General features: G+C 52.5%; 1 protein-coding gene across 1 annotated transcript; it reads left to right on the top strand.

Moving 5' to 3' along the window:
• The first annotated feature begins 2871 nt into the window (after positions 1–2871).
• PHF13 (PHD finger protein 13) lies at positions 2872–11362 on the top strand. The gene is made up of 4 exons (XM_022598623.3): positions 2872–3770; positions 6150–6251; positions 7667–8201; positions 8650–11362. Exons 1-4 carry the CDS (start codon positions 2943–2945, stop codon positions 8874–8876), a joined length of 1692 nt encoding a protein of 563 aa, XP_022454331.2. The 5' UTR covers positions 2872–2942; the 3' UTR covers positions 8877–11362.
• The last annotated feature ends 34 nt before the right edge of the window (positions 11363–11396 follow it).

Raw genomic sequence — 11396 nt, 5'->3', positions numbered from 1 at the left:
CATAGGTTTAGCTATTAATCTTTATATCTTACCTGTATAAACCATAACACGAGAAATTCATTTGACTCTTCTATGCACAGGTAATTTTCCTCACTATATGAAAAGCTGACAATACTTAGTTTAGAAATTTATTAATGATTTAAAATTATTCACACATATATTCTTTTTTTTGTTATTTTCTATTAAAAATTTTTTTTTATTCACACATATGTATATTCATACAGCAGTCAAGGTACTAAAAATTGAAAACAATACAGTTTTGAGGAATTTTCACTTATTTTCCTCTCCTGGAAATGGGAGTGAGAAAGGCAGAAAACTGAAGATAGGAAAAATCCAGAAGAATATCCTATTAAGCTGAACAAAAAGCTGAAGCACCAAAAAATAATTCCAGGAGAAGTAAACCTTTGGTTACGTTTATAACTACACTCAAGCACAGAGAGTTAAAACGGAGGCAGAAGGCATTCCTGAATTTTCCCCAAGTGACTGCAGTGTAGCTGGTGAGATTTAGGAAGGTGAAACTGTATTTGGTAACCCAATTAAAAGAACTGCATTCTCCAGCTACTTACTGGAAAACCATTCTTAGTATTTTGAAACTTGTCATGACCTGTGCTAATGTTGGCTTTTGTCTTTCTCTTTCCTGAGGAACTATAATCATCTGACAGTTAGCATTCAGCAGCAGGTGGATTTTTTTAATTTTTTTAAAATTTTTTTTTTGCGGTACGCGGGTCTCTCACTGTTGTGGCCTCTCCCGTTGTGGAGCACAGGCTCCGGACGCGCAGGCTCAGCGGCCATGGCTCACGGGCCCAGCCGCTCCGCGGCATGTGGGATCTTCCCGGACCGGGGCACGAACCCGTGTCCCCTGCATCGGCAGGCGGACTCTCAACCACTGCGCCACCAGGGAAGCCCAACAGGTGTTTTTTGTTTTTTGCTTTTTAAAGCAGGAAACAAGGATCTGGCTACTGTGGCTAATGCTCTTGTATCGGTCTTGGGATTCTAGATTTGTCCCCTGGAGCCCAGGAGTGGTACAGTATACCTGAGAAATAAACTAAATATGTTGAAGAAACCTAAGCCTGTCATACAGAGAAAACTAGCTTTATTATCCCCACAGCTACATATTATGCTATTGAATTTGGGTCAATTATTGGTGTTACAGTCCTTTCTCAGGCTAGGGAAGGGATGATAGATATTAACATCTAAACCAAAGGGCCAAATTTCTAAGGGAAATCAAAGGAAGGAGAGACAAAGGGCTTCCTCCGTGAAGTTTTCTATTTCACCTGAGTGGCAGGCAGGGAGACCAGCAGAGTACACGGGGTGGACTGGTCGCCTCTGTGTACTAAGAACTTATTCAAGAAATAGCTATTGGATACCTATTCTGAGCAAGAGTTATCACTGTCACATGACAGAATCCAAGTTTGGTATTTTCTTAGTGTGACTGAGTGGTCCAATATAGGTCCCTGAATTCTAGGCTCTTTTGTCATCAAGCCCATTATGACTATGAACAAGTTCTTTATTTCAGTTTCTTAATTGGGTGGGTGGGTGGGTGGGGGAATTTAATGTTTACTACGTGCAAAATTATACCAGAGGGAATAATGATCAATTTTAAAAAATTCCTCTTTATTCATTTGGACTTTGCCTCCAATAATTATTGTTTTTTTGGTATTTACACCTTTAAACTACAAATAGGATAATGTCCTTCTTGGCCCTTTCGGTATTCAGGCAAAACAAGTTGCCCTGGGTGAGTCTGACCCTGGGCAGCACTGGCTTACCTCAGGACATTTGCTCTGGCCTCACCGATCAGATAACATTCCAAATCTGGCTAAAGCATCTGAATGTGACAAGTCTGCAAGAAGATGTTAATGATGTTTCCACAGGCTAAATCCAATGTCTGTTTTTATCTTACCAGCTTTGTAAAGCACCTCAATTTGCTGTCACCTCTGGGGAGCCCTCCAATCTTTGAAGATCTTGCTAAAATAATATTTTGAAAAAAGTGGCAACAGTCATAAAAGTAAACTACTACTTATTGAGGCAAGTTACACATTTTATAGCTAAGGTAATTGAGGCTTAGAGAAGTATTTCTAAGATAAGTCAGTCTCTTAACCACTAAGTGTTTCCATCAGAATTATCTTAACCGCCGAAATAGCAAGAGCCGACCAATGTAGCACTCACTACCTCGGAAAGAATCTCATCTTTTAGGGGTTCTTCCGGTCATCGCTCCGATGTATATGCAGAGGAGTCACTTTTCTGATTTGAATTTAAAATTTTATGTCACTCCTCTTTAACAGTTTCTTTGTCTTCGAAGCTACCAAATATGTGATTGAATCATCTGTATTTCGTATACAGAATTTTTTTCCTTTCAAATGGTTATTAAAAATAATTTAAGTACGTGAGGCCTCCGCATGGGATGTTTATCAGAGCAGTTAATGTTCAACTAAGTGTTCAGAGTCAATCAACCTTCAACATATAAAGTTGTAAAATACTCTGCGGCGCAGCATTTAAACACTGACAACTCCTCAGCTAAACATCAGTAAACAAAGTCAATGTCAACACCGAATATCTCGATCAGGTTTTCGCCTCACCCACTGTTGTAATCCTGTGAGGAATATATTCAGGAAATAATTCAAGGCAAAGTGAGAAAACAGGAGTGGTCTCAAGGTCAGGCGAAGAGGGGAAAAACGTATTTAAAGCAAACATCTTCTCAAACACCAGCAACACTGGTGTAGTTTTTAAAAATGCGGTGGTAACCCGACACCTCGCAGTGTTTCCTACTGGGGACACTAGGGCGGTCCCACCCCGCCTGGTCTCGGACCGCCGTCCCGGACCCCCAGGGCAAGGAGGAGCCGGCCAGAAAAGCCACAGCCGCGAAAACAAGTTCGCTCCGCCCGGTCCAGGGCGCGGGGATTCAGCCGTGGGGCGGCTGCGACGTCAGCGCCCAGCGCCCCGGCATGGGCCGTGGGGACCCCAGCCCCACAAAGGGGCACAGACCTCAAATCCCGAAGGCGAAAGACGAGGCGCCAGCCGCCGCCGCCCGTCGCTACCAAGGCCGTCAGCCCCTCCCCCATTCGCCGGGGCGACCCCTGACCTCCCCCGCCCCCGCGGAGACCGAGGCGCTACCGCTCGCGCCGCCCCTCCCCCATCGCCGATCCGGCCCGAGCCCCCGCACCTCCCCCGCTCCGGAGGTCTCAGGTCCCGGAGCCACCGCCTCCGTAGACCGGGCAGGCGCCGCGGGGCTCCCTGGGGGTTGGAGTCCTCGAGGGGACCTTTGTGCGCCTCAGCCGCGGAACGGGGAACTACGACTCCCACAATGCCCTGCTCCCGCTCCCGCGCCACGCCCCCTCACCGTCGGTTTCACGTCACCCCCAGACTACATTTCCCGACAGCCCTCGCGGCTCTCCCGCCCTCCCTCCGGAGACACGAGCCGAACTGGGCGTCAGGTCGGGGAGCCGGTCGGGTTCCCGCTCGCCGCCGCCGCCCCCTCCGCATCGACTCTCCCGCCTCTCCAGTCGCGCTGGTCGCGGGAGCTGCATCGACAACTCAGCTCGGCTGTGGAGCCGCCGGCCCGAGAGTACAGTGCCCGGGACGCGACACACCGAGCCCCTCATCATCTCCAGTCGGGGCGACCCCTCCCGAGTCCGCCCTCGCCCTACGCGGCCGCCGGAGCCCCCGGCCCCGAGCGGCCCGGCGCCCGCAGCTCGGCCCCAGCACTCCCGCTGTCGCCGCCCCCCACCCTGAACATGGACTCCGACTCCTGCGCCGCCGCTTTCCACCCGGAGGTGAGTGAGAGCTGCGTCCCGATAGCCCCTAACCGCCTCCACCCCGATCCTATGCTCCCGGAGCCGGACCCCCGCCGGCCGAGCGCCGCCCTCCCCTCCCCCAGCTATCCTTCGTCGCCCCCCGGGTGCCCAACCCCGCCCCCCACTCGGGCCCGCGCCCGGTCTTCCCCGCCCGCCCTCTCCTTGGTGTCCCTTCCGCGGGTGTCCGCGTTCTCCCGGCGCCGCTTCCCTCAGGTTGCCGCGACCACCCCTCCCGGCCTCGCGTAGCCCGGGGACCTGTCTGCGCCCCCGGCCCCTCCCCGCCGGCCTGGCGTACCCTTTCCCCGCCCCCGGGGAGTCAGTCCGAGCTCCCTCCGCCCCGCGCTTCCGCTTCTCGGAGGAATCCCCCACCCCCTCCCGGAGGGGCTCGCGGCCCCCTCGGACGGGGACTCCGTTCCGCGCGCCCCCGCCTTCTCCCCTAATCCCCCGGGCCCGGTGGCCCGCGCCCCGCCCCCTAATTCCCGCTCGGCCCCCGCCCCCTCCGGCTGGGGTGGGGGAGGCTAGTCCTTCGGGGTCCCCACCCCCGCGGCGGCCCGAGCCTTGCTCCCACCCCGGGCACGCTCGAGTCCCCCTCCGGGGCCCCCTCCCCCGAGCTTGACTCGCCCCGCCCCAGCTCCCCCTCCTTCCGGGGATCGGCCCTCGGTTCTCCCGGCCGACCTCCGCCCCGCCGCGGTCCCCTCCCCTTCCCCCTTCCGAGGCCCGCCGAGTCCGGGGTGCGGGTCTGGCCGCGGGCGGGTGGGGGAGGGGAGGCGGCGCCGGTCGGGCTCGTCCGCCGCGCTGCCGCCTCGGGGGCTCGTGGGGCCTGCCAGTACCGGAGCCCGAATCGTGCCCGGCTACTCGCGCCCCCTCCCCCGCGGGATGGGCCCCGCACCTTCCGGGGCCGAGTGTCGGCGGGGGGCGGCTTCCGCGGGAGGGCGGGGAGGGGGCCGCACCGCCATCTGCTTTTCCTACAGGCGGCGGGGCCAGGGCGGCGGGCGCGGTAAGGGGCGGCGCGGCTTCCCCGCCCCGGGCCCGAGGCCCCCGCCGCCTCCCACTCTGCGTCCGTCCCGGCTGCTGACCCACTTCTGCACGTTCCCCGCCGAAATAAAACTTCTCCCCGAGAGTTTGAGGGCCGCGGCCCTTCCACCCGGCCGGAGGGAGGGCGGTCAGTTCTTCCCGGGGAGGGGGCAGGCTCTCCCCCTCGCAGGAAGGGCTGGGCACCGCGCGGACTTCGGCGCTCCGCTGACCTGCGCGGCCCTCAGGGTCCCGGCGGCCGAGGGGTGGGGTCAGAAGTGGTTTGCTAGCACCGAGTTGAGAAAATCAAAAGAAGTGTAGCCCTTGGAAGGAGACCTGCGGGTGGCAGGCCTGGGCCGCGCAGTTTTCCGGGCGCGCTGGGCTGGGGCGGGTCCAGGAGCCCACCGCCTCATTTCCTCCCCCACTTTCACTCTACCGTGGAGCGGGCCCTTAGGCTCTGGAGGTGTTAGCCGAGCTCCTAAGGATGGGCTTGGGGTGGGTGATGAAATGCTTGCAGAAAACATAAGTGCGCTAGTCGAATGAACCTAAGTGAAACACAGTTGCTTTGCTTAGGAGCAAATAAGAGCTTTTTCTTCTGGAGCTCCTCTCTTCCTCTGGAGGAAATCTGTTCTTGTCGAGGGCGTTTCTTGATTGAATGGGGATGGGACACACAAGCCAAAACTTCTAGTATTTCATCTTTAGCGTGCAAATGGTAGTAGCAGGATTGTTTCTGGTTTATTCTCTGAGTTGGGGAATATTTATTTGGGTGCCTGGCCCCCGGATGTTGAAGCAGTGGAGGGACCATCCGGGGAAGTGTTGTCTGGAGGAGAGAGCCTGGTAGGAGGAAGGGGTCCTCCCGCAGCCCTGGCTGGGGAGGGGTCAGGCGAGATTCAGGTCCAGGGTCCCATGTCTGAGTTCTGAATGTTACGGAGTAGTTGACTTTTGAAGTCACTTAAAAGACTTTAGTTACAGCTGCAGCAGGAGCTTATTTTCAAAGTGGAAAATTTGTGGCAAAAAAGGCTCTTGATAGGCCTGTAGAAACTAACAGATAATGTCAAAAAAAAAGCCACATGACTGCTAAGAAATAGACTTTTGTGCAAGCTTTTATCTCCTAACCAGTTTCCCAGTATTCTTGGCATAACATCATAATACCCCCTCTTTCAACTTCTGAAAACAGTGTTATTTCTTGACCCAAACTTCCCTTATCTTGTTCTAGAGTGTCTGTAAATCTAGAGTGTGTTTGTGACTGGCAGCTCCTAAAAGCCCCAGCTTAACTAGTTTTGTTTCCGCGACCCCACCTGTACGTGTCTGCTTTCAAACGCCCTCCCTTTCCTCGCTTGTTAACAGGAGTACTCCCCCAGTTCCAAGAGGCGCAGGACCGTGGAGGATTTCAACAAGTTCTGCACCTTTGTCTTGGCCTATGCAGGCTACATCCCTTATCCAAAGGAGGTAATTTTCAGCACTTTTGACTTCTTGCCGGCAGCAAAACCAGAGTGTTTGACAAGGTGGTGGCTCTGGAAGGGGTTCCCTGGGACGACTTGAGTCAATAGTCGGGCAGAAATCTATCTTACAAAGTTGGACCAGCCTGGGAAGTGGTGCAGGCTTGTCTCGAAACAGTTTGATAAACTTTCAAAGTTTGCTTACAAATAATGTTTTTGATATCTGCCTGCTCTTAACGGCCCATCCTTATCAGGGGCTTACTACGGCCAGGCGCTCGTTTTTGGCCGTTACAGTGATACGCGGTAGGAGCTATTATTTATCTCCGTTTTATTTTATTTGTTGTTTGTTTATTTTGGCTGCACTGCGCTGTGTGGCTTGCGGGATCATAGTTCCCCCGACCCAGGATCGAACCCGGGCCCCGGCAATGAAAGTGCCGAGTGCTAACCACTGGACCGCCAGGGAATTCCCTATGTATCTCCATTTTAAAGATGAAGACACTGGGGCACAGAGAGGGAACTCCTTATCCTGGGTCACAGGCTAATCGGTGGTGGAGCCTGGGGTTCAAGCTGATCAGATGGTCAGGCCCAGTCCACCCTGCCCTACCTGGTGGGTGGCTTCCCGGTTGCTATGCACACCACATTGCAGAATCTTCAGGAACTCGTGGCCAAAATCCCATGTAAATGAAGGCATTTTTCTTTTCTTGCTGAGAAATGGGCAGAACTGTGGACCAGCGCTGCCATGGTACGCAAACTTCAGTGGCTTCGTTCATATTATGTAAGGCTAAAGAGAAAGGAATCCAGTATTTCTGGGAGGCCAAACCCAGCACTGGCTTATTGTTTCTGCCACCAGCTAGGTAGATAATGCTTGCATCGTGCCATGCAGAACGTCGCCACTATTTGCAAATAAAAGTGCTTGACTGATCTGAAGGAACCATAGAGTTGAACTCACTGCTTTGGGGCAGTAATTACCTACTTTGACTTTGCAATATTTTGAGACGTCAGAAAATCCTCACAATTATTTTACATTCACTTAATTTAAAAAGTACATTCTTTGGGAGGACAAATTGAGGGGAGATTGTACAATCAGGAAAGATAAGAATGTGAGGGCGTCTTCAGCACTCCTTTCACAGATACATATTGAGTATCAACTAAGTTCCTGACTCGGGCAGGGGGGAGGGTTGAGCAAGGGCTGGAGGGTCCTCCTTGTGGGTTCATGTTCTAGCTGGAAGGTCACACTAAAGAACTAATGACACTGTTCCTAAAGAATAATGCTGGTGAGAGCTGGGAAGCTCCAGCTTGTGCATCTCCCACGTTTGCAGCCCGACCTGGCCGGGGGCCCTGGGGAGCTCTGCTCTGGGCCAGCTCTTGGTGCTGGGGGCTGTTTGGGATAATCAGAACCCGCCACCTTTGTCTCTGTCCTTTCAGGAACTCCCTTTGAGGAGCAGCCCCAGCCCTGCTAATAGCACTGCTGGTACCATTGACAGTGATGGCTGGGAGGCTGGTTTCAGCGACATCTCGTCCACCGTGCCCTTGCCAGTCTCTGACCGCTGCTTTGGCCACCTGCAGCCCACCCTCCTGCAGCGAGCCAAGCCCAGTAATTTCCTGCTGGACAGAAAGAAGACCGACAAGCTGAAGAAGAAGAAGAAGAGGAAGCGAAGGGACAGTGACGTGCCCGGGAAGGAGGGCTACATGGGGGGTTTGCTGCAGCTGGAAGCTGCCGACCCATATGCAGAGACCCCCACGAGCCCTACCCTGCAGGATATCCCCCAGGCCCCTGGCGACCCTTGTTCGGGCTGGGACTCCGACACTCCTTCCAGTGGATCTTGTGCCACGGTGTCACCGGATCAGGTCAAAGAGATAAAGACTGAAGGCAAACGGACTATCGTCCGGCAGGGCAAGCAGGTGGTGTTCCGGGATGAGGACAGCACTGGCAACGATGAGGACATCATGGTGGATTCAGGTGAGGGGCCCCTGAAGGACGGCGTGCCACGGGCGGGTGGTCAGACGAGGGGATGGTAAGAGGGGTCTCAGCGCGGTCCCTTCCTTGGAGTGTGACAGTGGAGCGTGCCCTACCACCTTCAGGGGAAAAGGTGCAAGAAAGTGGATGCCGAGATGTTTAGGAAGGGGTGATCGCAGCTGAGGACAGCTGAGATTCCAGAACAGACCTCGAAATATAAAAATAACGCAGCTCGTAAGTAAACACCTCGCAGGTAATTCCTGGTGCCACGTGTTTCAGTGCGCTTTTTGTGCATTTGCTGCATTTTAAGAGGGAAGTATCGCCTTTAAGTGAAACTTGAAATCGGTTTCACCGCAGCTCAGCTGCTCTGTCCTATTGGAGAGCGGCTTTCCTGACGGAGAGGGGTTGTGAGAAGTTTTCTCCCTCCTCTTATGTGGTTCTCTCCTTTCAGACGACGACTCCTGGGACCTCGTCACCTGCTTCTGCATGAAGCCATTTGCTGGCCGCCCCATGATAGAGTGTAATGAGTGCCATACCTGGATTCACCTGTCCTGTGCGAAAATCCGGAAGTCCAACGTTCCGGAAGTGTTTGTCTGCCAAAAGTGCCGGGACTCCAAGTTCGACATCCGCCGTTCCAACCGGTCCCGAATGGGCTCCCGGAAGCTGTTTCTGGACTGACTGCTGGAGAGCAAGCAGACTGTGGGCGAGGAATCGGAAGGGACGATGGGCCTGCTGGCCCTGGTCTTAGTTGAGCACAGAACTCTCAGCTCTGGTGCGGGCAGACCCCTGCCATTCAGGTGCCTAAGCGAAAGGACCAGCTGTCCAAGGTATAAACTGTACATAGCCAGTGACTGAATAAAATCCTCGTTGGCCAAAGCTGCTGCTAGAGCTGTATTCTCTGCAGTGGAGGTGGACTACACACCCAAGCGCAGTGGGTTTGGTCCAGCTGAAGATGAGGGTACGTGGTAGTTGTGAATTCTTACTCTCATTGTTAACAAACTCCCGCCAATTGGAACAAGTGCTAGCTGTTACTCCTGCTTCCGCCGTGTTGGCGAGAGGAGATGTTCAGTTTCCCCGGCCTGTTTATGAACAGCCATACCTGTAAGCTTCTTCTCGAGTGTAAGTCTTTTATCATAGGCGTCTGTACAGCAACCATCAAAGCTGCCCCTCCCTTAGTGGTCCGCCCTCTCCCCTGCCTTGGGGGCTGCCCGCTGGAGTCCTCTGGTCTCACCCTGAGAGGAGCCTGGGGGTGGGCTAGATAGTGACCCCCAGGTTTCCTTCTGTTTGTTAAAAGGGACAGTATGCAGCTGCTTCTCTGTGGAAAGGGGGGTCGGTTCGGGGAGCGGTCAAGGTGGCCCGTGTTCATAACTCAGTTTCCTGTTTTGCACGATGTAAAAAAAACCTGTCTTTTTGCACGAAATAGCCAAAAGTATTGGTATGCTTCTGCCTGGGTTCCCTTTCTATCCAGTTGGCTTCTGAGGTCCTTGGGGGTGCCCAGCAAGCTGTTTTCAAGCGAGGGGGCACTCGGATTCTCTCCTTGTCTCTCTCCCTCACTTTTTTCTAGTAGCAGCATTAAAAGTTAGGCAGTCACTGGGGAACCATGTTCCTCTACGTAGTGGGGTAAGGGAAAATTGGGAGGAAGGCCTCTCCCATGGGTTTTTCTTAGTATGCCCCTCATACAGGCTGGCCTGTTGGTTGCATGGGGCAAGGTTAGGACTTCTGAAGCCTTTCTTTTGGTTTGAAGTGGTGAGTGAGTGATACGGTAACATCGGTCTCCAGGAATGTACCACTGAACTGTGCAGAGTTCCTTAGGTCTAAACTAGGACCCTGGACTGGGGAGACCCCTGTGCAGGCCAGCTCTGGAGAAGCCTGGGAGTTTGGAGCCCCTGCAGGCCTTTGCTTGAGGGCAGTGTGGTCCGGGACACTGGTGGTTCTGGGGCTCGAGGGAGAGGGAGGGCTTCAGCTTTCTCTGAAGTTGACATTGCTCTTTAGCAGTTCAAATACTTGTTCTCAAAAATGTTTTTTTTTTTGTTAAAAAAAAAGTTTTTTTATAAATCGATGGGTATGTTTTCATAAACATTGTTTCTTATAAAGCGTGAAAAGGGAAGGATGCCCGAGTCAGTCATATTTATTTACATCTAGATGGACTCTCAAAAAAAGGAAGTAGGAAAAAAAAAAAAGAAAAAAAAAAAAAGATGGACCCTCAGCCTCTCTGCTGGGGGCTTCTCCACGTGGTCCCCTTGTGCAGGGCCACCAGGTGAACTTGGTCCACATTCTCACACTGAAGCACCAGGGGGGTTGAACTGTAACTGGCTAATCAGAGCCTATATTTTGTCCTAGTATCTTTCATGGTTGACCAGCCAACTGCCTTTTTGTTTTATTTTTAATTCTGTTGCTTCTATTAACACAAAAATAGAGAGAGATAGCTTCTGAAACCCATTTTATTGTGTAGATCCCCAAGGGAGAAGTTCTGCTGTAGAGAAAAATAGTAAGAAGGTGGCTTAGAAACAACCTTCTCCTCAGACAACTGTCTGGCTCTGACTAGGGCAAACGTCCAGGAAAAGCTGGAGAGGAATTTGCCAAAGATCTGCCCCATGACATTGCCTGTCCCGTGTCTTCACCATGAGAGTAGCCAAAGTTTCAAAGTGTTTCTCTCTTTAAAGAAAAAAACAAAACTCTGCAAAGTTTTGAAAGTGTGTTTAAGAATAGGTGTGATTTTAGAGTGGAACTGCCAACCCTGGCAATTGCCGTATTGCTCGTAGAAGATTCAATTCCTGGTGACGCCTCTGGAAGGCATTTGATATTCATCTCCATTTCTGTTTCCTTCATTTCCTTTTTGTTCTTTTGACAGGTTTACCCCTGTGGCTGGTGTCTAAGAAGTCAAGACACCTTGGTTTTTCTGTTAGAGTGAGCTGGGCAGCTGCAATCAGCATTATGCAAATTAGATACGGCCCATCTAGGGGCTCCTGGTTGGAGGCTAATGGAGTAGGGGGAGGGAAAGTTGTCACCCCAAAAGTAGGCCCCTCCCGTTGGCTTTGGCCAGGCCAGACACTTAACATCGTTTACATGGTTCTGCGTAATTATAAAGCTTATGTGTATAAAGCGAAGCTGTTTCTGTGAAACTGTATATTTTGTAAATAAATATATTGCTACTTTGAGGTTCATGTCTAGCTTCAGGTGTTTCTGTTGAAAGACTGT

Source organism: Delphinapterus leucas, chromosome 1 (genome assembly GCF_059928025.1).
Source record: "Delphinapterus leucas isolate spDelLeu-1000000601 "Yukka" chromosome 1, BTC_Dleu_Yukka2, whole genome shotgun sequence".
In the NCBI taxonomy this organism is placed as follows: Eukaryota; Metazoa; Chordata; class Mammalia; order Artiodactyla; family Monodontidae; genus Delphinapterus; species Delphinapterus leucas.
The sequence above is the reverse complement of the archived record's forward strand: the minus strand, read 5'-3'. Positions and strand labels throughout refer to the sequence as shown.